Genomic DNA, 26,966 nt, shown 5'->3' with positions numbered 1-26,966 from the left:
GCTAAAAAAAAATGCCATAATAATTGCAAACAAACCCTAGTTCTGGTGAAGGATTGTTTGGTTCACATTCCTGAAGTAGCTGGAAATATACTTTCTGAAGAGTTTAATAGAATATTAGTTCTCTTCTCTTAAAAACAACTCTTCTAGACACTCAAGTTCCAGTTTACTGTACCACCAATTTCCAAGTTAAAAAAGGTTAGGGTAAACTTTCACTCTTCCTTCTTTATTATCCATCATTCATATTTGATTAATTAGTTCTAAAATTTCTTTTCTAAGATGAATTTTCTGCTACTCCCTTAATGCAGTATCACTTGACTTTTAGATGAATGGTGTACCTGTACCTTTTTTTTTTTTCCCCTGTACCTGGCTTTTTAAAAATTTATTTTTTAATTGGAGGAAACTTGCTTTACAATGTTATGCTGACTTCTGCCATACAACAACATGAATCAGTCATAATTATATATAGATCCCCTCTCTGTTGGGCCTCTCTCCCCTCCCCCATCTCACCCACATAACTTGCATGATTAATTTCAGTCTCTTTAAGTATTCTCTCCATTATCATTTTCACCTAACTTCTTGTCCTGTGGCTTTTACACACTTCACATATTTTCATGATCCATGCAAAGAAATCAATAGAAGGAAAAGTGTCCTTTGGCATATAGGACTAATCCATTGCCTTTGTTTAAACATTTAGTGTATAGATCCTTGATATTCCTTTTGTTGACTAAAACTTGCTTTAGGACTAAGTTTTTTTGCCTTCTCTCCTGCATTCTTCCATCTGTTAGTGATGTGGTCTTTCTCATACCAAGTGGTTTCTCTCTGGGAAAGTGATCTCAAATTTGTTTTGGAGATTTTATCTTGGCATACCAGTATTATGACTTCACCCCATGTGCCTACCTTGGCATGTAGCTGGTATGTTTGCTGATTCATTTCCTATTTATGGAAAGGAAATGGGACATTAACCTTCTGAAAACAGAATTTTGACCATATGACTAATGTGGTTATAAACCATCAATGACTCCCCTTTGACTCTGGATCCGGAACTAGGTTGACCTGATATCCAGTTTTGTCACCACTAGCACAGAGGCAAGCTCCTGAACCTCATTAGGAATAAGTTACTTTATCTGCTAACAATTGATATATTCAGTTTCACTTTTGTGTTTAGAAGTAAACTTTTTCTACACTTTCTCTGCTTTGCCCTTATTCAATAGCAGAAGACACAGGAGATTCAGGTTCCATCCCTGGGTCAGGAAGAGTCCTTGGAGGAGAAAATAGCAACTCAATCCAGAATTCTTGCCTGGAAACATCCTATGGACAGAGGAGCCTGGTGGGCTACAATCCACTGGGTAGCAAAGAATCAGACATAGCAACTGAGCACGCACGTACTCATAAAGTAAACTAAGTAGGATGGTTTTTCTACTTCTATTGTTTTTAGAGGTAATAGCTAATAAATTTATAGAAGGGTTTACCAACTTCTTGAATCACCATTGTGTTGCACATCTACACTTTTCCTTTGGGATAAAGTTTTCTCTTTGTTTAAATACTTAACCAAGGAATTATTTGTTTTATTTGTTTGTCTTTGATTGCACTGGGTTTTCATTGTTTTGCATCGGCTTTCCTCTAGTTGCAGAGAGTGGGGGCTACTCTGTAGTTGCAGTGCGCAGGCTTGTCATTGCAGCGGCTTCCCTTTTGAGCACAGGCTCTGGATGCACAGGCTTCAGCAGTTGGGGCACATGGGCTTAGCTGCCTCAAGGCATGTGCTATCTTGCCAGACCAGGGATTGAACCCTTGCCCCTTGTATTGGCAGGCAGATTCTTAACCACTGGATCACCAGAGAAAACTTCTCTTTTATTAGAAAGCCTATGGATAATCAATATCCCTCTGACCATATCTTTATTTCACTCAGGCTTTATTTTTTTTCCCATAACTATATTTTATTATTATTATATATTTTTTTTTACCAGAGCATGAAACGTCAATTTGACAATTATGTTCCCTCAGTATTTTCCCTCTGTTGTCATGTGGTGTCCTGAGACAAGTCCATGGTTAGTTTAATTGCTAAAACTTTATAAGTACTGTGTATCTTTTCTTCCAAATGCTTTAAAAATAGTCTCTTTTCCCTAAAATCCTGCAATTTTTCTATGACACATTAAGCGGTGGATTTGGGGTTTTTTGTTTTGTTTTTCCTTTGTGTGCTACATTTGAAGTCATAATTTTACTCAAATCAAAAATATTCGCAGCACCTTTTTTCTTTCAATATTGCTTTCCTAATATTCTATTTTTTAAAAAATGTTTCTAGAAATCACAACACTCTACAGATCACTCCCTTCTGTGCCCTTATCTGTGAAGAACCACTATGGATGACATCCTTATCTGTGGTCCTTGGTTGGCTTTCTGTCAGGTTCAGCCAAAGGGAGACAGAAGCTGGAGTTGGAAGGGTGGGAGAATGGAGAATTCAGATATATTTTATCTGTTTGTTTCCTCCAGTTTCTCTGACAGGCAGCTACTTCCTCAACTGCTATGAGGTCCTTTCCCCACGGTTCCAGCTCTGACTGGGCACTGGGCATCCATGTCCGCTCCATGTAGTCTTTCTACTGCTGCTAGTCTCCAGGAGTCTCACCATCCCTTGTCATTCCTTACACCTTGCCAATGCCTTCACTAAAGTAAGTATTCTTGGAAGTTTGTTATTTTAGCCATCTCGATTTGTCTTTTCTGATAGGCTCCTAATACCACTATACAATTATGAAGGGTAGTCATAATTCTAAATGATCTAATTCTAAATCCATTTAGATCTAATTCTAAATCCATTCTTCCTTTTCTTATACCTCACACTATTTCATATACTTGACCTTCAATAAATGATTAAGTTTTATATATTGTGATACAATACCATAAAAACAAACAAAAATATAGGCAAAATACTTGTCAGTATGGATACACAGTTGTTCCCTAGTGTGATTTGTCCTAGTGAAAAAAAAAAAATAACATAAAAAGAATATATTACATATCATCTATCAACATATATCTTTTTATGTATATAACTTGTATCCCTCCATAACCAATAGGAAAAGACAACACATTATAATTTACATTGTTCCAGAGAAAATTCTTATCTTTTTTAGTTCCAAAAAATGGAAAAGAATAATATATATAAAGCCTCATTTTCTATGTTGAAGTCTTCATTCAAAGTAACACATTCTCATTCTGACACTCTAACAAGAGAACAGTACTTTTCAGTTTTATCTACAAAATGAAAAAAAAAGTAATTATTAGAAAATATTCTTATTCCAAACTTAGAATTCCCCATATACACTCCGAAGCATGCTACTTTAGTCCTCTACATTTTCAGATACTGGTGACACTAAAACACAAGTTTTGCTATGAAATGATCTTATATGTTTTCATTCTGAATCCTCAGGCAATAAATTCAAAAGGGATAAATTTCTCTTAATACCAAATACCTGTTCTCTCCTTTTATTTATTATTATTATTATTTTTTGCTGCACCTGCGGTATTTACTGCACTATATTTGTGTGGTCAGTCATGGCACATAGAGGGAATGAAAAGGCAAGAAGTTCAACACTATCATATTCTGCATAAAGTTATTTTTTCCATATTGTGTGTTGCTTTTTCTAGTGTTCATATGTCTGACTCACAATTCCTTCATGTTTCAATACACAGTAAATAGAAGGATAATATGGCCTTATAGATTTATAGCTTATATAAAATCTAGCCACTGATCATGAATAGAGGTCATTTAATCTTAAACTTAAAGACATAAACAAGTTCCATTACCTCTTTCTTCCTCCTGGTGCAACAAGGAAAATAAACAAAGTCTTTCTCTGAAGAATACAAAGGGATGCCCTACATCTCAGAGTTACAGATGGACAGAAGATTAAGGCAATCACACACATAAACCAGGGCTTTCAGAGGATAAGAAAAGTCCCACGGAGGTTTCAAAATTAAAATGCACTGAACTACTCAGATGTGTCAACATTTCACTAGGAAGAGGGACAAGTTCAAAAAGTTCTACCTCATTTGGTAGATTCTGCTTCTGTAAGGCAGAGATCAGACACCTAGCAACAGCACAAAGGAGTGTACTCTTGACATAGTTAAGCTCATGCTGGCTGAGCAGGAAGAAAAGCTATGTATGATCAGGGCAGAGCTGGAAGGCCTGCAGTTCCAGTGCCACTAGGGAGCCTGGTTTGGGAAATTGTGAAATTCCGTCAGAGGAATGCCTTTTTGCCAGCATTCTTTGAAGCTCAGGTCTCAGCACCTCTCTCCCATTCAGGGGACTGCACTGGACACATGCAGACACATCAACCTTGGCAAAGAAAGAACGGGTGTCACTTCCGACCCACGACTACCTCGTTAAAGCACCGGTGTGCATAGGCTAGGAAAAGTGAGGAAGTAAAAACTATGTCGATGAAGAGGAAACATTTTCTGACGTAGCTATTTTAGGACTGGTGAAGCACTGAGCTTTTTCAAGACCCTGATCTTCACAATATAGACAGCTATCTCTTGTTCTGTCTTTTAAAGCCAGTCCTTTGGCACGGTAGATCCTGCCCCAGAAATAACCCACCACTTTTCTTCTAGGAGAAGAGAAATATCTACTTAACAGTCAGGTCAGACCAGAGACTTTGGAAAATATCTGGATCACAAATCTCTGTCAGCAATGACCAGTGAACAAAATCTGGGCCATGTGCTTCTTTGGAGGGCACCCTTTTGGGAAGAGTCCACACCACAGGTCATTCAGAAGGCAGTTGCATCAGATTGTCAAAGCAATGCTGTAGTCAGCTGTGAAAGTTTACAGGCTGGCAGGTGGGTGGGGGTCTAAAAACAACTGGGCAATTAAGTGGCCCAGCACTTCACAAGGCTTGCTTTCTGGGAAAGGGTCAGAGAGGGAAAATGAGGTATTACTGGGCTTTTGATTTTCATGATTCTCTGGGCATATGTGATCAGAGGAGAATGGAGCTCGAGGAGGGAGGTAGGGAGGGAGGCTTGGTAAGAGAGGTTATTTGTTTCATCGTCAGTCGCATTCCTGGCCTGCCTGGCCTGTCTGACTCGGCACAAGGCAGAAAGTGTGTAATGCTTTCTGACAACGGGGGAGGAAAACTCAGAGACAGGCACATCTTATCGCAGAGCTGCTGGTAAAAGCAGCCAGTTGGCTCTGCCTTTTACTGTAAAAGGTGTTATTCTTTTCAAAACATTGCAACCATTTCAAAGATCTTTTTGGAAAAAAATGCATTTCTGAGCTACAAGAGCAGTTCTTGTTAAAATAAAAATGCAGAAACTAAAATATGAAACTGTCCTTTTCTCCAGAGCCAGTCTCCTTCTACAGAGGTCACTGACAACCCTGAATGTGTTCATGCTCATGCTGCTATAAGCATTTGTTTTGTATTTTCACATACTTTCTGCCCGCCCTCCCTCACACAGGATTTTAATACACATATTATTTTGGAATCTGCACATTTTTACCTAACAACAAAGATACTTTTCTGTCAGGATTTATATTTAATTTAAAAATTGTTTTCAAAATAGTACTGGCAAAATACCCAACTCAACACACTTATCTATATTTTTTTGTTAATATGACAGTGGGCTAGAGTCCTAGGATTGAGATGGCTGAGTTTAAGAATTCAGTTCAGTTCAGTCACTCAGTCATGTCCGACTCTTTGCAACCCCATGAATTGCAGCACGCCAGGCCTCCCTGTCCATCACCAACTCCCGGAGTTCATTCAAACTAATGTCCATCAAGTCGGTGATGCCATCCAGCCATCTCATCCTCTGTTGTCCCCTTCTCCTCCTGCTCCCAATCCCTCCCAGCATCAGGGTCTTTTCCAATGAGTCAACTCTTCGCATGAGGTGGCCAAAGTATTGGAGTTTCAGCTTTAGCATCAGTCCTTCCAAAGAATACCCAGGACTGATCTCCTTTAGAAGAATATGGATATTAAAAATCTTGAATGGATATTGCCATTTTGTCTTTTCTACAAGTTTCTTTTCCTAAATGTTGTATGTATAATTTCCTAAATATACAAGTTATATTCCCATAATCTGTATAAAATAGGGTAAATATTTCTACCTTCTAGTAGATATTAGTTGTAGAAGGCAATGACACCCCACTCCAGTACTCTTGCCTGGAAAATCCCATGGATGGAGGAGCCTGGTGGGCTGCAGTCCATGGGGTCGCTAAGAGTCGGACACGACTGAGCGACTTCACTTTCACTTTGATATATTGGAGAAGGAAATGGCAACCCACTCCAGTGTTCTTGCCTGGAGAATCCCGGAGACGGGGGAGCCTAGTGGGCTGCCATCTATGGGGTCACACAGAGTCAGACACAACTGAAATGACTTAGCAGCAGCAGTAGATATTAGTAGATAGTAGTAGTACTATCTTCTAGTACTATCGAGTAGTACTATCTACTATCTATCTAGTACTATCTACTAAAATGGTAGATATTACTAATTTTTTTTTGTCAATTTGATAGGTTAAATCAAAGTTTAAAAGGTTTAACTTTGTACTTTTTTATTAATGAGTGTTCAGTTTTTTCTGGTATGTGTTGAACATTTATATTCCTTTTTCTATGAATAATCTTTGTCTATCATTTATTGCATAATATGTATTGCTCTGAGGGGATACTACATATATTATAGCTAATCTCCATCTATGGTGTTTACTGCATATCTTTCTTGTGGCCTGCTATTGTATCTTTCACCATTACTGCAGTTTTATTTTTGTTTAGGAACCATCCATGCGGTCAAATTTCCAAACCTGTTCATCTTTTCTCTTATGGTTGTTGCTGCTGCTGCTGCTAAGTCGCTTCAGTCGTGTCCGACTCTGTGTGACCCCATAGACGGCAGCCCACCAGGCTTCCCCGTCCCTGGGATGCTCCAGGCAAGAACACTGGAGTGGGTTGCCATTTCCTTCTCCAATGCATGAAAGTGAAGAGTGAAAGTGAAGTCGCTCAGTCATGTCCAACTCCCAGCAACCCCATGGGCTGCAGCCTACCAGGCTCCTCTGTCCATGGGATTTTCCAGACAAGAGTACTGGAGTGGGGTGCCATTGCCTTCTCCACTTACGGTTGCTAGTAAGCTTATAAATGACGTCCATTCTTCAAGATTTTAAAATATTCTCTCATTGTATATTTTCTTTAATTATAAGTTTTCCCTATTTATACCTTTAACAAATCTTGGATTAGTTCATTTTACCCAGATTAGTTTCTGGGTATAATGTCAATAACAATTAATATTTTAAAATAAATGGCTAACCAATAGTCCTAACACCAATTATTACATAGTCCAACCCATCTACCCTCATCAACTTGAAATGCCACTGGCTTTATATTAATTCCATATAGCTATATCAACCTACTAGTAGACTCTTCGTTCTGTCCCAATAGTCTGTTTTGTGGTTTCTGTCCCTTCTCCACAATATTTATTACCAAGAACCTATAGCAAGCTTTAATATCAAGTGCAACAAATAGAAATCCCTCATTTTGTCTTTAAATATTATATTTCTTTTTCTAGTGAACATTAAGATCCATTGGTTTACTTCAGAAACAAACAAAATCTAAAACACTAAAAGTGTCCTTTGTTAATTATCATTTTTATATTATTGAATATTGCTAATTCCAGAAAGTAAGTTTGTTTTCTTTTCTTATCCATTTGATTAGGTCTTTGAGTATCCTTCATTTGTGCATGCAGTTCTCTTTATGTGGGTCTTCATCATTTGAGTGTAGGCCTGTATATATTATAATAACACTATTTCAGAATGGAGCTCTTTTTCTAATTATCTTGTTTAATTATTGTTCTTACTGGTGAAAAGGAAATTTAATTAGTCTTGCATTTTTATCTTGTATCTATCTACCTTGCTGAGCCCTTTTTATTATTCTAATAGTGCCACAGTTAATTTGCTTGACTTTCCTAGGCTGTGAGTATCTGCAATAATATTTGTGTTTCTTCTTTTTTAATATGTTTAATTTTTACTTCTTTTTGCTTGTTCCTTCACTCAAACCTCTTGAGCAAATAGAATAATCTCAGACTCACCCCCCCTTTTTTTTCTTATTCCTGGCTTTAAGGGAAAATACTTTCAGTTTTTAAAATAGATATACACATTTAAGTTTTTGGAGGAGAGGAACAACATCTTTGACATAAAATTTCTACTATGTCATTTAATCTAATCAACTTTAATATCTCTGTTTGGGCCTATTTTGGTGATTTATATTTTCCCATCAAGTGGTCTCTTCATGTGTTATTAATAGATATGAAAAGAAAAGCAACTGCATGGCCTTAAGCTTGCTACACAGAAAACATCTGAATGCTCTTTTTAAATTGACTTCTTGAAATTTTGAAATAATTTTCATTTACAAAGCATTCAAATGTTATTATAAATATATTTGTTAGTCCTTAGCACTTCAGTATTCTGTTTGGGAAAAAAAAAAAGAGGCCATGATCTTAAATTTTGATAATTTGTTCTATTTTCCACCAGTAAAGAATTGTTGTTGGTTGCTATGGAGATGATTTCAATGATGTTAAATAAGAAACTGGCAAACAGATTACCAGTGCTTCCCACTTAGATATGTTTTAAAAGTGTTCTTAAGTAAATAAAACAATTATGAATTATATATATTCAGCAATACAGAAGGTCTTTTCAATTCATAGCTCCATCATGGCAGAGAATGTTGGTTTCTTAGTGAATGCTCATTTCCCCTTCTCTTCAGAAAAAAATGAGGTAATTTATTCAAAGTCATGGAGTTAGTCAAGGTGAATGGAGTTCATACCCAAGCCCAGGTTGACCTCATTTTAGGGTCAAATTCCTGCCCTCTTTTGTACACTTCCTACAGGATATGGCTCATATGCATGTGGGTTCATGGAAATAGAGAGGAGTTTCTACAAGTTGGGACATAAAAAATTAAACTGGAGTTTTTCAGATAGTCACGGTGAGAAAGTGAAAAATGGGCAGAAAGGAACAACATGAAAACTTGTAAGAATAGAAGTGCACAGTGTGTTAAAGAACAGAAAACATGCAAATAAAACTTAGTTTTATAATTCCTTCAGGCATTTGAGTCAAATCTATACTCAATGAATCTGGCAATTATAGAATCATGAGTCACCAAGACTTTCCTGGTCTTCCAGTGGCCAAGACTCTGTGCTCCCAGTGTTAGGGGCCCAGGTTTGATCCCTGGTCAGGCAACTAGATCCCACATAGAACAGTTAAAGATCCCACATGCTGAGACTCAGTGCAGTCAAATAAATTAATTAACTAATTAGAATAAAATTTTAAAAAAGACTCACGAGTCACCTAGTCAAATATCCAAAGAGGCAACATATCACAATGGTTGATAACTCAGGAGTAGAGACACTGGCCAGAAGACTATGGTTTAAGTCTTAACTCTATCACTTTCTTGGCCTTTGTCTTTAGGAAAATTACTCAATTTCATGGTCTCTTCTTACCTGCAAAATTAGACACCGTATCATCTACCCTATAGGTTCATGTGAAGGCCAAAGTCATGTCAGACACTTAAGAGGTATCTGACGTGTGACAGTAAGACACCTGATTTGTAACATTTGAATCAAATGAAAGAAAAGCCATATGATAATTCTAGCAACTATGACTATATATTCTCATTTTCCTTTAGCCTGCCCCAGGCAACACTTGTCCCACATCTGGTAGAAGGGACACCCCTTAACTGTTCTACATTCCAATTGTAGTCTGTTGTGTGAATGTACCATTGTTTATTCTGCCACACTCCTGTATGTCGGCATTTCGGTTGTTTCCAATATTTTGAAATTATAAAAAATGCTTACAATGAGTAACTTTATGGACATGCATTATCATAGTGCTGGAATTGTACCAAGAGTATAAATTCTAGAAGTGGAATTCTTAGGTTCAAGAAGTAAATGCATATGTAGTTTTGCTATATACTGCCAAATTCATTTCTATAAAAATTATACTGATTTGCATTTCCCCTAGCAAAGTGCTTGTTTCTTCACTTTCTTACCAACAGAATATGTTCCTCATTAGAGAGGCAGAGAATAGCATCTTAGTATGGTTTTATCTTTATCTCATGAATGAAGTTGAGATTTCTTCATATATTTAAGCATAAGTTTGCATATTTTTTAACTAATCATGGTCTATTTTTAATACGATGTTTAGGCTTTGGCCATATTTTAAAATATTTAAGTATTAGGCAAATTTTCATTTGCCTGAGATATATGATACAAACATTTTCTCTCAGATTGACAGGTGTCTTCTGATGTTGCATATGGTACTTTTTTATAACATGCAAAATATTCCTTCTAACCACATTTGTACGTAGTCAAATTTATCAGTATTATATTTTACTGTATTTGGACCTGTTTTTTTCTTATATCCAGATTATAGAGAAATTCACCATGTATGTAACTGGTTTAAAAAATCACCCTAGTATATGCATGGTTTCACTTTGAATTCTGATCTACCTGAAGTTTATTTTTATTTGTGTATGGTGTGAGGTATAGTTTTAATTTTTATCTGTTTTCCAAATAGCTAAGAAGTTGCCCCACACTGATTCAAAGTCCATCCTGTTCTGAGACTGAGATGCTGTCATTCATATTTACTAAGTTTTCATATGCAGTTAAATGTATTTCTAGACTTTTTATTCTGTTAGTCTAAAATGTCTATAAAGTCTACTCTATTTGCTGTACTCAGTTCAGATCAGTCGCTGTCATGTCTGACTCTTTGCAACCCCATGAATCGCAGCACGCCAGGCCTCCCTGTCCATCACCAACTCCCGGAGTTCAATCAGACTCACATCCATCGAGTCAGTGAGGCCATCCAGCCATCTCATCCTCTGTCGTCCCCTTCTCCTCCTGCTCCCAATCCCTCCCAGCATCAGAGTCTTTTCCAATGAGTCAACTCTTTGCATGAGGTGGCCAAAGTACTGGAGTTTCAGCTTTAGCATCATTCCTTCCAAAGAAATCCCAGGGCTGATCTCCTTCAGAATGGACTGGTTGGATCTCCTTGCAGTCCAAGGGACTCTCAAGAGTCTTCTCCAACACCACAGTTCAAAAGCATCAATTCTTCGGCACTCAGCTTTCTTCACAGTCCAACTCTCATATCCATACATGACCACAGGAAAAACCATAGCCTTGACTAGACGGACCTCTGTTGGCAAAGTAATGTCTCTGCTTTTGAAGATGCTATCTAGGTTGGTCATAACTTTCCTTCCAAGGAGTAAACGTCTTTTAATTTCATGGCTGCAGTCACCATCTGCAGTGATTTTGGAGCCCAGAAAAATACAGTCTGACACTGTTTCCACTGTTTCCCCATCTATTTCCCATGAAGTGATGGGACCGGATGCCATGATCTTCGTCTTCTGAACTACCCTGCTTTAATAGTAAGGACTTTACTATCTTTGTACTAGTCGGTGTACTCAGCTTCTAGTAGCTTTTTTCAACAGTTAACTAGCTGTTAACTAGTTTTATTTTCCCATATGAACTTTATTATCAAATTATTTACCCCAATTTGTGGATATTTTTGTAGGGTTGTGTAAAATTCATAGACTGACCTAGGGACCAAGGTCCTTTAAGATGCTGAGTCAGCTACCCAGAGAAGGAAAATGTCTTTCTATCTGTTCAAGATTGTGGGATTGATTTTATCATATGGATTGCTTTTTACTTTATTAAATTTATTCCTAAATATTTTATATTTTTGTTTTTATTATGAATAGGGTTTCCTTTTCCATTTTCCCTGAATTTTGTGTATATTGACTATTGATTTCTGAATGCTAATTTTATATCCTCCAAACTTACTTATGGAATTGTTTTCAATTTTTGAATTTTATTTATGATCAATTCTCTAAGGTTTTCCAGGTTTATTGTCATAATAATTTAAGTTCTTTTCTAGTGCTCAGGCTGCTTTTTTCCTTTTCTTTTTGGTCCAATTAAATTGACTGCCATTTCCCATACAAATTTAAATATCAGTGAAGATAATGGCCAAATTTCCTTGTTCCTGACATCTTATGGAAACACCTTGTGTGATTCTCAATTAAGATACTGACTTTATAAATAAAGAATTGATTCAAAATTTAAAATAAGAATTTCTTATCACATTAAGAAAGCATCAGTTGGATACCAATTCATATGTTCCTTAAGGCTTTTTTAAAAAACTCAGGAATGGATATTAAATTTTGTCAAAGACTTTTTTTTTTTTTTTAATTCTGGAGAAAATCCTAATAGGTTTCTTTGTCTCTCTGATTTCAGAAGTCTAATGCTTGACTGATCCCTTTTCCTTATTATTTGGTCTTTCTCCCTGCAGGTAATGAGAATATTTTTCTTTGGTTTAGAGCCTAAGGTTTTTACTAGTGTATATCTTGGAAATGCTGGGTTTGTGTCTGATTTCCCAGGTTGTTGACAAACTGTCATCTTACAGCTGTTCATCCTTTCATTACGTAAATTCAGGTCTTCTTTCATTTCTGAGTTTCTTGGATGATAGTTTTAAATATTAATTCTGTTCTATTGTTTTGATTTCCTTCCTTAGGGACTCAAACTACAGTTGATCTTTGAACACCTTGAGGTATAGGGACTCCAACCCTTGCACAGTTGAAAATTTGTGTATAAATTTACAGTTGACCTGCTGTATCTGAAGTTCCACATCCCCAGATCCAATCAGTCATGAAATGTGGTATACTGTAGTACATATGTTTTTTAAAAAACTGTATATAAGTGAATTTGTAATCTGCATATAAGTTGTATGTACTTCAAATCCATGTTGTTCAAGGGTCAACTGTACATGCATGATTTTTGTCTTCCACTTCAATTACTTTCTCTTTGGTTCTTTTTACTTCATCTCACTTTCACTCCCTTGGTTATTTTCTCACTTTTGTTCAAAATTTCTTAATAAATTTAATTTTAATATATCCTTCCTTGAGAGAATTATATTTTAGTTTTTCTTTTTTAATTTCTTTTCTGAGTTCAATCAGTAATTTGATTCTTACTGTTGTGTTGTCCATTGTACTTTGGTTTTGTCTTTCTCAATTAAGATTTTTTTCCCTTATCTCTAAATGTTTTTTTTTTTTTTTCCTGACAATATTTAGGAGAAGACAATGCGAATCCACTCCAGTACTCTTGCCTGGAAAATTCTATGGATGGAGGCGCCTGGTTGAGAACTTTGAGTATTCTGTCTTTTGCTTCATATTACTTGTTTTTTCTTCTTTCCTGCCTTCCTTCTCCTTACTTCTCTTCTTTTTATTTTTTGTGGGAAGAAGAATAGTGTTCATAAAGTGAACTTTTAAACAGTGGATTTGTAGGTATGAAAATTGCATTTACTCTTCATTTAAAGCCTAGGGTTGTAGATTTGAGGTAGCTTATAAGATTCCTAGTTTAAGAGCACCCTCTTCTGTCATTATAGCAAAGTAGAGTTTCTTCAATGGGTGATATTTATCTTTTTTGATATCCATTCTGTCCTATAAACTGGAGAGTCGTTACTTTTTAGTATAATGAGCACATCATAGGCTCACTCAATATTCTTCTTGCAGTCTACTTAGAAAACATTCAATAATTCCTTTGTGGTTGACGGTCTGAGTTTTGCTGAGACCATATGCTCACCTGGGCTTCCCTAGTGGTTCAGATGGTAAAGAGTCTGCCTGCAATGCAGGAGACCTGGGTTTGATCCCTGGGTTTGGAAGATCTCCTGGGGAAGGAATTGGCAACCCACTCCAGTATTCTTGCCTGGAAAATCCCATGGATGGAGGGGTCTGGCAGGCTACAGTCCATGGGGTCACAAAGGGTCAGACACGACTGAGCGACTTCACTTTATATGCTTACCTCAATAACTTAAGAACATTTTTAAAAGTATTGATATTTTTTTCCTTGAAACTTCAAAACTTTGCATGTATATCCATTTGTTCATCCTTCATTCAGTATATCACACAAATAGCTCTTATAACGTCAGGTATGAATTTGGTACTAGTCATGAGAAGATGTACAACAAACTCTGGAAAATTCTTAAAGAGATGGGAATACCAGACCACCTGACCTGCCACTCGATAAATCTGTATGCAGGTCAGGAAGCAACAGTTAGAACTGGACATGGAACAACAGACTGGTTCTAAATAGGAAAAGCAGTACGTCAAGGCTGTATATCGCCACCCTGCTTATTTAACTTATATGCAGAGTACATCGTGAGAAATGCTGGGCTGGATGAAGCACAAGCTAGAATCAAGATTGCTGGGAGAAATATCAATAACCTCAGATATGCAGATGACACCACCCTTTGGTAGAAAGCGAAGAACAACTAAAGAGCCTCTTGATGAAAGTGAAAGAGGAGAGTGAAAAATCTGGCTTATAACTCAACATTCAGAAAACTAAGATCATGGCATCTGGTCCCATCACCTCATGGCAAATAGATGGGGAAATAGTGGAAACAGTGAGAGACTATTTCTTGGGGCTCCAAAATCACTGCAGATGGTGACTGCAGCCATGAAATTAAGACACTTGCTCCTTGGAAGAAGAGTTATTACCAACCTAGACAGCATATTAAAAAGCAGAGACATTACTTTTCCAACAAAGGTCCGTCTAGTCAAGGCTATGGTTTTTCTAGTAGTCATATATGGATGTGAGAGTTGGACTATAAAGAAAGCTGAGTGCTGAAGAATTGATGCTTTTGAACTGTGGTGTTGGGGAAGACTGTTGAGAGTCCCTTAGACTGCAAGGAGACCCAACCAGTCCATCCTAAAGGAGCTCGGTGCTGAATATTCATCCTGAGATCGGTCCTGATGCTGAAGCTGAAACTCCAATACTTTGGCCACCTGATTCGAAGAACTCACTCTTTGGAAAAGACCCTGATGCTGGGAAAGACTGAAGGCAGGAGGAGAAGGGGATGACAGAGGATGAGATGGTTGGATGGCATCATCGACTCAATGGACATGAGTTTGAGTAAACTCTGGGAGTTGGCGATGGACAGGGAGGCTTGGGATGCTGCAGTCCATGGGGTCACAAAGAGTCAGACATGACTGAGTGACTGAACTGAACTGATGAAAAGGTACAAAAAACATGACTTTTATTTTCTATTTTGGTCTTCAAAATTTTTGCCCACACTCTCTAAAAGAATTTTTGAAAATTTTTGAATTTCCTTTAAGTCAAAGTTATTATTTTTTTTTAATCTTAACTTTAAGCAATTTCAAATTAAAACTCTTAGACCACTTTTTCAAATGTTGTCATTGAAATGTAAATATCATGGTGATTGGATACACATTGGTGGTGGTTTAGTCTCTAAGTTGTGCCTGACTCTTGGCGACCTCATGGACTGTGGCCTGCCAGGCTCTTCTGTCCATGGGGATTCTCTAGACAAGAATACTAGGGTGGGTTGCCATTTCCTTCTCCAGGAGATCTTCACAACTCAGGGATTGAATCCAGGTGGCCTGCATTGCAGGCCGTTTCCTTACCAACTTAGCTATGAGGGAAGCCCTGGATACACATTATCTTCCAACAAAATATACATGAAGAAGTTTGCCTTTAATGGTTAGAATTTTTAATAGCTCCTTTTCCTCATTGAACTAATATTTTGATTTTCCTTTCCAACTGATTTTTATTGTTCATATTGCAAACTTTTTTTATCACAAAGCTTTGTTTTCAAACTTTCCTGCAACAAATATGTAATTTATTTTTTTAAATTGTCTGTGATCATAACTAAGATTTTATCCTTATATATAAAACTTATAAAAATTGGGAAAAGCAAATTTTGATGGTCATAAAAAATGAAATTGCATTGGAAATGTATTTCTTAATAGGATAGATAGGTTTTAAATAGGTAATGAAGTAAAACAAAGACTTGTAAAATAACACATACTTATAGAGTCAATACAGGAGCATAGAAGGAGCAATGAGTCATTTTACTTGGTTGGTATGGGAAAGGATATTCAAAGAAAATGCCATTTATATTGGATCTTAAGTATTAAAAAGTATCATTTGGGAAAATAAGGCAGAAAAAGAAAACTTGAGGCAGAAGTAACAGCGTGTGCGAAGTGTGGAGGAAGAGAAGATGGCCTGTTGAGGCAAAAGATCTTTTTGGACATGTTATATTTGTGATGCCTATTAGATATGAAATCTGATGTCTTCTTGGCAGCTGAATTTAAGAATGTGGAATTTGGTAGGATAGGTTTGAACTGCTAATACACTATTCAAAGTCAATAAATTAACCGAAGCTTAGATGAGATCATATGGTAAGTGAAAGTAGGCAGAAAAGAGAAGAATTTCAAGCCCTGAGTATTGGAGCACTCCAGTATTACAAGAAGGAGAAGGAACTAGTAAAGCAAAGTGAGAGTGATGGCCAGTGATATCTCAGAAACCAGATAAAGAAAAGCGGTAATTCACTCTCACATACTGCCACAGAGAGAAGATGAGAAAAGAGAAATTATCATTTTTATTGTCTTTAAAATTCCAGGTTAAAATGCATTTCTAACCTAAGGGCTTCCTAGAAATGGTATTCAAAATTTCCAAAAAGGTGTTTATTTTCTTTGTCATCCTTCTATTTTTTTTTTTTTTTTTTTCCTTTTGGGTATCTAGAAACTGCTGCTTTCTGTATTTTGTTACTAGGTCATTTGCTACATAGGGATTTTTGTCTGTTGTAACTTTGAGAGTGCATCATTTTAATTTAGCAATGTAATCTTTTAAAAATGTGCTTATACTATAATTTTGTGGGGTTTTGATATTAAAGTTACCACTGTGTATTTTTTTATTCATTTGTCAAATCATTTTTTTCTTGCCTTTTTTCAGTTCTTCTTCTAAATATATTTTTGTTTAAAATTAAATATATGTGAAATAAAAATATAACATATAATGTTCATACAATAAAAAATATATGAAATAAATATGTATATAGTAAACTTCCGTATATGTATGTAATTGTATAAATACTTTAAATTTAATGCTGTTTCCTATTTCTCTCTCTTAGCCTGGCTAACTTGATTTTCTTTTCTTCCTTGTAACTTCTTTCCTGCCCTCCATATTAACTTGGAATTTATATTACACAGCTCACTCTTTTTTCTAATAAACATGTTGGTATACTGAAATAATATAATAATCAAGCCTCCTCAGGTGAAGAATAATTTACATCTTTTGGCTCATGGTTTGCTTCCTAAGTCATTGAACATGCCAAGCTACTAGTGTTTCTCAGTAATGGGAAACCATGGTTCACCTTGTAGCTTCTGATCTTGGGAATAATTACAAGCTCCTAGCAATACGAATGACCTTATACAGTCTCTTTCCTCTGGGATTGTAGGTTAAACCTGAAGGTCCTTTCTCACAGATTCCAAGAGGAAGTTCAAAGGCTTTTCTGACAAGTTTCCTCAGGAAACCATGAAATTCTTGTATCCACAGTGGCCTGAATGAGAGATGGGCTTTGGACTTCTGTCCTTATTTCTTTGGGTGAGAATGACAATGAATTCCCACTCTTGGGAATGAGAGAATGGGGCTTGATATAAAGCCAACACCTTTCCACAGTACCCTAGAGTTACTCTAAAACTGTATTCTAGAGCTGTCTTCATTTAACCTTATATCCAAAAATGAATACCTGTATGTGACAAATGAACTGGATTCTAAATTTAACTGGAAATGAATCTGGCACTAAGTGCCATCAGAAATAATTTAAGTTGTTATTTGGCATTACAGAAAGACACATTATGCTTAAAATAAGGAAATGTACAAGAATAAGTCAAAGGATGGGTATTGCAAGATAACTGTGAAACAAAATACTTAAGAACCAAACAACTAGTAATAGGATTAATGGGGTTAATAAATGATGACAAGCCCATATATTGAATACTATATACTACACAGTATAAAATAGTGGCATAGTAATAATAATGGGTAGCATTCCTATAACGTCTTATGTGTCAGGCTTTGTGCAGAATGTCTTACGTATATTAACCCCTTTAAATCTCTTAATGGCTCTAGGAGGCTGTATGAGTGCACTTATTTTCTCCATTTTAACAAAGAAGAAGCTAAAACAGTCAGATTAATGGATTCACCCAATAATACACAGCCAGTAAGTGGTAGATCTAGAGCTATGTTGACTGATGTGGAAGAACAGCATGAGTTTTCATGAGAAGATTACAAATAAAACACACATACACAGTACAAAGTGTATTGTAAAGTGTAATTCACATTTCTGTAAGAAATAAATGTGTGCTTGTGTGTGTGTGTGAAAAGAAAGCCATGTGGATATAAGCCATACTACTCAAGAGGAGGATTTAGGTGTTGGGATTTCTACTTTTGCCTCATACACTATTTTATGCTTTTAAAAAACTTTAGTACAATACATGTGTCACTTCTGAAGTTCACGATTTAAAGAAATAAAAATTTGAATGAAAAGGCTACCATATTATACTACAAAAAAAATGTTTAAAAGTCATATTTTTCACCCCTATGGAGCAGATAGCCCTCAGACCAGTTGTTTATATTGATGGTAATTACAGTTAGCTAGCTATTTGAAAAGTATTATTTATTATGAAAAGTAACATAATAAAATACTTCATTGGCTTTCTAGTTAGTGAATTCCTTTATGTTGCATTGACCAAAAACTTCATGCGGGTTTTTTCCATAAGATCTTATGAAAAATCTGAACAAAGTTTTGGGCCAACTCAATACATTTTGCTGCATAAGTTTCCTTTCTTTAGTCTAGCTCTCTCTCAGTCCTCTCGTCATATCTTCTCCCCCCACATCAGAGTTTCCTCACTTGAGAGAAACAAGTTTCAAACATCACCATCTGGATTTCAATTTTTAAAGTTTATTTAAGTACACGAGGATGTTGCCAAGAACGCAAAGTCTTTGCTTGCTCAGCTGAGACTAACTACATTTGGGAGCTTTTGTCTAACCATCAGGGTTAGAAAAGAGAAAAACTGGAACCTCCTTATTGTAAACAGTTGACACTAAACATTACCCACTCAGATGATGATCAATAAATATTTATGCCATCATTCTCAATTTCTTCCACAAGATTTTTAGAAATTAGTAATATGTATCCTGTATTTCCATGAAGTCATAATTTGCAGAAAACTAATTTCCATGGAAACTGATACAGGGAAAAGCATAATTTTCCTAAGATGTTGTGAGTTAAATTATGTAGTGAATCTGAGAGTCAAAAACTTTTGAGAAACACATTAATATTTCTGTTTCAACAATGTTAAAATAGTGTAGTATTTCATCATAAAAATTTTTGTTGTTCTCCTTGGTAGACATGTTTGCTTTCTTATAAAGTGATAAATGAATTTTTCTAAAATATGAATGTTGACTCAGAAGGATATAAGAATTTAAACAACTATTAATGAGTTTTTCCAGATATTAATACTTTTGTGTGCTTTGTTATGACTTGAGTGTCAACCTGAAACCATTTCTCTAATAAGCAAAGTAATATATACACTGGTCTGTTAGAATAAAAAATCATAAACACAAATATAATGGAATATGTGTCATTTCCTTTAGAATTTATGAAACTGTTTTGCATGATATTCCCGAAAGGGTGAGAGACAGAAATTTAAGCCATCTTTTTGATAGGCAATATAAATAATTCCCAGAAGAAATCACAAGAACTGTTTTGATTATTTTTGCTTTAACTATGCAAATGTATTCCTTATCTGCACCTTAACTGTATCTACTCATAAACATCCATTTAATAAACCAGAAAAAGGTTTTACTTATGAATTAATTTCATTCTTGTCTTGTTAGAAAAGAAAAATATAGACCATGAAATAAAAAGGGAGATAGGAAATATAGACACTAAGTTTATCTGAAATAGGACGATACCTATATGAAATCTTTTTATAACCTGATATAAAAATTAAAAACAAGAAATAATGAATATTATTAAAACTATATATCCCATACAATATAAAATGAATGTTGAGAGATATAAAATCATGTGAAGTCATTGATATTTTCCTAAATATCAAATATTCCTTTCTCACACTCAAATGGATAAATATTAATACTGCCATTATTCACTGTTTTTACCTTAATAACCACATGTTCATTATGTTCTCTTAGATCAACCTCAAGAAAAACAAGATGACTATAATAAATGTTTAAAAAAAATTTAAAAAGGCAATTATTCTTACCGACACACTGGACCGTTTTCCTCCACCACACAAGTCCCACCATTTCTGCAGTAACCTCTTGGACACTCTAAAAAGAAGCAACCCCAAACCCACAGTTAATTATAAATATTATCAGGAAGAAGGAAGACATATTACTATTAATCAAGACATTAAGTCTAATCATGGAGAATAAATTGCTTCCTACCATCTAAAAGCACAAGAATTTGTTTAGGCTACTTTCCCGTACCCCAAAATTTGTTCAATGCTCCCCATGGCTCTGGATGTGTTCATTCCTTATACATGCCCTGTGCTTGGTCCTAAGACTTTCTTTCCCCATAGATTAGGTACAATCTACTTATTTAGAAGGTCTGTATGACATCTTTGTGATTATACTGAAACGTTTTCTATACTGAAACATTTCTTCAGTTCCACACACCAGTCACTATATCATGGCAGATAAATGCTTTGCATGGGTGACTGTCATTTTGATAAAGTGTCACTCATACGCAGACTCTTGTCCTACCCTCCATGTTTGTGACAGATGTCAACGCAGCTCAAATGGATCCTCACCGCCCTGAATCTGCTTAGTTTGCTGCTTGTATCATTCCTGAGTTCTAGGTTAGCATGAACATTTATTTTCAAAGATGGTTTGTTTATAAGTTAAAAAGAAGCTAAATAGTTTCATGCAGAAGAGGTTAGTGTTGCTCTCCCAAATACACTACGATGTGTAAGACAGGTAGCTAGTGGGAGGCTTCTGTATAGCAGAGCTTTAGCCGGTGTGCTCTGTGATAACCTAGAGGGACGGGCTGGGGGCTGGGGGTGGGAGACTCAGGGGGGATATATGTATGCATAATAGCTGATTCACATTGCTGTCCAGCAGAAACTAATACAACAGTGTAAAGCAATTATACTCCAATAAAAAAAGAAGTGGTTAGTGATTTCAGCTCTTTCCTTTACCCTGTCTCCTTGTATTGTCACTACACGATCCCAATCCATTGCAACTTGCCCATTTCCCTGCTCACATAGCTGTTAAGGCTGAGGGTACTGGAGCCAGACCACCTGAGTTGAAATCTCAGCTCAGGCTATTAGCTGTGTGATTCACAGCAAGGTAGTTAATCTCTCTGTGCCTCAGGTTTATCCCTGTTAAACAGGCTTAATAATAGTACCTATCCCATAGGGCTGTTGAGAATGTTAATAGAACATCAGGATCATAATATGTGTTTAAGAAATGTTGATCTAAAAATTATATAGGCACAGTCTCTGCTCTCATTGACCTTCCAGCTTCATAGAGGATGTAAAAAGTTACTAGGGAATTAAAATATGGCATTAAAAGTAATCTACTTTGTAATGAATGTAACAAGGGTAATGGGGACACCAAGGAGAGAATCTAAGTCAAATTTGACCAACAAGGAAAAGCTCCAGAAGAGCTTTTATTTGGATAGGGGTGTGTGTGTGTGTGTGTGTGTGTGTGTGTGTGTGTGTGTGTAAACATAAAGACACAATGGTCTGAGAAGAGATTGTGATGTATTTGAGAAACTGAGGGATGTTCCACCAGACTGGGTTGTTGATAATACAAAGTATGAGAGAAGGTTATAGACACACAGGGACCAGATTATCTGGGCTCAGTGAGTTTAAACTTTATCATAAGAAGCTACGATCTTAAGAAGGGAAGTGGTATGGCTTATGCTTTAGAAAGATAATTCTGGCTACAGAGTTTACAGTCAACAGAAGGGCAAAAGCGAAAAATCTGGGTGTATGTCACAATCCAGGAATGCCTGAATGAAAGAGATGGAATGGAAACATTCAGAGTTGTGGGGATTTATGAGATATTTAAATATTGGGACTGAAACATTTTGGGAAAGTCAAGGATGATATTCAAATTTCCTACTGGGCTACTTGATGGCTTGATTCCTTGAGTTGTGGAATTTATGGGGAAGGAAGATTTTAAAGGGAATGATGATGCTGTGTTTTAGGTGCCTAAGGGACATCCAAATGGAAGTATTTAGTGGGTAGATTTGTAGGTCTGAAGAAAGGTGAAATACTAACACAGATAGAGAAACCATTTATTTACTTGGGCAGAGGAAGGTTGATGTTCATGAGGCATAGCAGAAAAGTAAAGAGGAGAAATAGAGACATTATGTAGGTATTATCCAATGAAGGAAACCGTGAGTCTAAAGAGTCAGATTGTCAGGTCAGTCACTGAAAGTCCAGAAGGGGCTGGTAGAGGCGTTAGAAAAGAAGAAAACAGGGAAGAAGAAAGGTTGCCTTCTGGGAACAAACTTGAAATATACCATGTGTTTGGTATACATTTCATTTCAAAACTTTCAAGTGTCTTGCTTTTCCAGGGATATATTTCCTGTCTTGCCTTCCCCACATCCTCCTGTGTAACTTCAAGAGGAAAGTGCAGGGCTGGAAATGAGCATAAAGATCTGCCCCCCTCAGGCATTGAAGGCAGACTTGCCTGAACAGAGCAGATGTGAAATTTCCTTCATAAATAAGAAATTAGCTGGTCTGACGAAAAACACCCATCAATTTGATAGAGAATAAATAGATATATACCTTGTTAGTTAAACCATTTTATTATTATTTTTTGTCTTAGGTACAATTTTAATCTTCCTCAAGTAAGAGCTGTGTTTTAATAGTAAAAAAAAATAGAATGTCTGATACTCCACAGTATCAACATATAATACACAGCTGCAGATTTTTTTCTAGAGTTATTAAAATTTGCTTTGATGCTTGCTTTACATCAGAATGACTTTGTGGGAATCTAAATATGTATTTTCTTGCACAAGAGAGTGGAGCACAGCAGAAAGAACACAGGCATCGGCTGCAATAAAGAGTGAATCCCCGTGTCTGGGTGAACAAAGATTTCTAGATTATCTCTGTGAGAAGTTTTTCTAAGTTTTGGCCTTAAAACCAAGTTCTTTATAAAGATAATGGGCAGAAATAGTACAAGCAATTTCATTTTTAATTTATTCAAAACAATTTACAGCAGAGAGAAGAGAGTGAAATGGGGAAAAACATGGACACCAGATAGTAATGAAGATACAAAAAATATTTAGTAGATAAATGAATAGTTCGGAGCTAGAAATCCATAAGCTGGATGTTAGAATTAGCAACACAAATATCTCACTGCCTTGTACCCTCTTGAGTTGTTTATCATAACCATGTGTCTGGAAGCCTGTACAACTCACTGTTACCTATGTGGAAATACCATTCTGGAAAGGATTCACATTCAATCTCACTCTCACGCATGACTTTGGATAAGCAGAAAACACATATAAGTTGGATAAGTGATGAGTACAAAAACAAAAGTAACTTTTAAGCTTCAGTTCAGTTCAGTTGCTCAGTCATGTCCTAGTCTTTGCGACCCCATGAATCGTAGCACGCCAGGCCTCCCTGTCCATCACCAACTTCCGGAGTTCACTCAAACTCACGTCCATCGAGTCGGTGATGCCATCCAGCCATCTCATCCTGTATTGTCCCCTTCTCCTCCTTCCCGCAATCCCTCCCAGCATCAGAGTCTTTTCCAATGAGTCAACTCTTTACATGAGCTGGCCAAAGTACTGGAGTTTCAGCTTTTGAGCTTAAATCTAAATAATCTGCAATTAGGCACACACACAAATATATATTTATATAAAATATTTTTACACATATATTTATAAAATATGCATATGTAATATATCTGTATATAATATTTGGGCTTCCCTGGTGGCTCAGCTAGTACAGAATCCACCTGCCATGTGGGAGACCTGGGTCCAATCCCTGGGTTGGGAAGATTCCTCGGAGACCCACTCTAGTATTCTGGCCTGGAGAATTCCATGGACTGTACAGCCCATGGGGTCCCAAAGAGTGAGACATGACTGACTTTCACTTTCACTTTTCACTTTATATAATATTTATATATAATATAATCATATGTCTTTATATTTATATTTCATTTATATATTTTTTTCCCTTCTCAGTTGCATGGAAACTATAGTGATGACTATTCTTTGGTGGACTATAGGGAAGACTGACAATCACGTAAGTCCTGGTTTTCCCTTTTTGATACATGACTTAGTTAATGATTTATGGATTGTTGTTGGGTTAGGTATTTCAGGTATAAAGTTCTTTATGTTTAAAATGAAGATGACCTTCTTTTATAGGATTTCTGGGAGGATAAATTAGAAGGACTGATGCTGAAGTTCCAATACTTTGGCCAACTGATGCGAAGAACTGACTCATTGGAAAGGACCCTGATGCTGGGAAAGATTGAAGGCAGGAGGAGAACAGGACCACAGAGGATGAGATGGATGGATGGCATCACCGACTCAATGGACGTGGGTTCAAGCAAACTCCAGGAGTTGGTGATGGACAGAGAAGCCTGGTGTGCTGCAGTCCATGGGATCACAAAGAGTCGGACATGACTGAGTGACTGAACTGAACGTTTTTATAGCAGTGAATGGTATGAATAAAGTATTAAATGACTGTTCTCATCCATTTCTCCATATTTGGTGTTATTTTTTTTTAATGATACAATTTATTTCTTTATCTGGCTCTCGTGGGTCTTAGTTGCCACACACAGGATCTTCAATCTTCGTTGCGGCATGCCGGATCCTTAATTGGGGCATGTGGGATCTAGTTCCCTAACCAGGAATCAAACTTGAGTCCTCTGCTTTGGGAGCATGGAGTCTTGGCCACTGGACCATAAGGGAAGTCCTATTTGGGGGTTCTTTGAGTTTACCATGGAACTTAATTTCTATTACCACTGCTCTCCCTAATTCTCTTATTTTCCTTCTATCATCAAGATCACCATCTCACTACCATTTGCAGAAGACCTGCTCTATCAGAGACATACAGCAAGAGTCCCAAGAATTTTATTGATGTTACTTCATTTAATCCTCACAGCATTAAGTGCTATATCCCTATATCCCATACTTATCTTCTTCTTCTTTTTTTTTTTCACAGAGGAAGAAACTGGTTAATAGTATAATTTGCTTAAGTTAACAGCAAGGGAACACCAAATGTTTAACTAAATTTTGGTCCTCTAGTTCTAAATCCTGTTAGTCTAAAAATGTCAAATAATTTGTTGTTCAGTTTAGAATTTCTACCACCCCTTGTGTCTTGATATTATGTGATATTTAGGCAGTGCCATGGATTAAACATACATATACACAGCACACTGTATGTAGTTTCAGAAGCTCTATAGATTATAAGAGTTCACCAGAAAATTGTGCAGCAAACTAAATTCCTAGTGGGCAGAGACTTTTCTTTATCTTGAAATCCCAGCTCAGGGACAGCAGGAGGGATTAAGTGCATTTCAGAAACTTGATAAAGCTTCACAAGTACTTGTATGAGACATTTTTGTGTTATATTTTGGTTTGGTTTTCAGAACCTCTGAAACTTTATTAAGCTATACTATTATTATTGTTGTTCAAATATTAAATTAATACTATCTCGTCTGATAACTGTATATTTTGTGTGCCTTTCCCTAATTCTCCTTTAAATAATGATTATCATAATTACAGTATCACTTTAACATAATCTTTAGTAACTCTACTACTGCAAATGACTGGAAAAAGACTTTCAATGTAAATTAACTCAGACATATTCTGTTTAATAATTTTCTGTTGCCTACGCAACCAAAACTTGAAAATAATATTCCTTTTTAGTGTAACTTGGGAACAAATAGGACTCATTGAAATATACTTAACCTGCAACACTCATGCAGTGCCTGAGCTTGATGTTCTGGTTAATGACTTAAACCTTGAGGTGAGGGGAGACCAGCTGCTCACCATCTGTTGTGTGACCACTGGGAGAATTATTGGATGCTGTAAGATTGGGCTCATAAAAGTCTATGAAATGCTGACCTTAAGAGAATATGATGTTTGAAAAGAGGAAGGTATAATATGCATGGACACATTTTAGCATAGATGAGGTATAAAGGCATTCTTAAAAACAGAAACATTAACTTTATCATACTTGATTGACAAACTAAAAGGCATAAAATATAAATAAGAGAATACATAATATGAATCTTTTTTATGAAAACTGTTTCACTAGTTCTTTATTTCATTCTAACCCAACAGCTGTGGCAATATGACTTATACTTTGTAAATGAACTAAGTGAATTGTTGAGTGACTGAAATGACAGACAACAAAAATGTGTACTATAATATTATCTACAGATTGTCCATCATACAGTATGAATGACAGGTCTTCTGTTTTCCTGAACGTATTTTAAAAGACAGAATATGTCAAAGTAGACAGTGAACTGCAACATGTTGCAACATACTTGTTCTTAGATAGGACTATCTTGAAAAAAAAATCTCAGTTTTATATAGATAAATATGAGTACTGGACATAAGTGCTGTATCTTCATAAGTTCAAAGAATGGACTTATTTCATTAATACCATTCTTATTGTCTTCAGAGAATAAGAACACTTCCTTTTGGATATCTGATCTGATGTATAAGCATGCCTAGTAGAGATATAAAGTCAAAGAGCATTCATCTTTGCATATTTTATGGGATCAGATTTGCCCACTTCTCGATTTCCCTTCATGCTAAAATTCAGTGCTGTGCAAGAACTCATTTTTAGCAGCATAAAAAATATTTTTGCACTATGATTTGATTTTAAATATCTTGCCTTTGTTGCTTATCTCATAATGTTTTTCTATCTTTAAAGATACAAAGAATATATTCTGTCCTAGTTTTGATATGAAATATCCCTGGTTTATTTATTAAATGTGATTGAATATATCTTTTATCACCAGTTCATATTATCTTTTAGTTGTGACATTTACATTGCCTCTATCTTTTATTTTACATATCCCTGCATGAAATAAAAATTCAGTTACTCAGGAGAGATGTTAACAATATGCTACAACAAATTAGAGGCTATTAAAGCAGT

General features: G+C 36.1%; 1 protein-coding gene across 1 annotated transcript in view; it reads right to left on the bottom strand.

Annotated features, from left to right (window-relative positions):
- The window catches only part of MALRD1 (MAM and LDL receptor class A domain containing 1), a 555,525-nt gene that overhangs the window by 78,964 nt on the left and 449,595 nt on the right, over window positions 1-26,966 (bottom strand). The window contains exon 37 of the mRNA XM_061435952.1: window positions 20,094-20,160. Within this exon, the coding sequence (XP_061291936.1) occupies window positions 20,094-20,160 (67 nt within the window). The remainder of the gene's footprint in view (window positions 1-20,093; window positions 20,161-26,966) is intronic.

The sequence above is a fragment of the Bos javanicus genome, chromosome 13 (assembly GCF_032452875.1).
Source record: "Bos javanicus breed banteng chromosome 13, ARS-OSU_banteng_1.0, whole genome shotgun sequence".
NCBI classification, from domain to species: domain Eukaryota; kingdom Metazoa; phylum Chordata; class Mammalia; order Artiodactyla; family Bovidae; genus Bos; species Bos javanicus.
The sequence above is the reverse complement of the archived record's forward strand: the minus strand, read 5'-3'. Positions and strand labels throughout refer to the sequence as shown.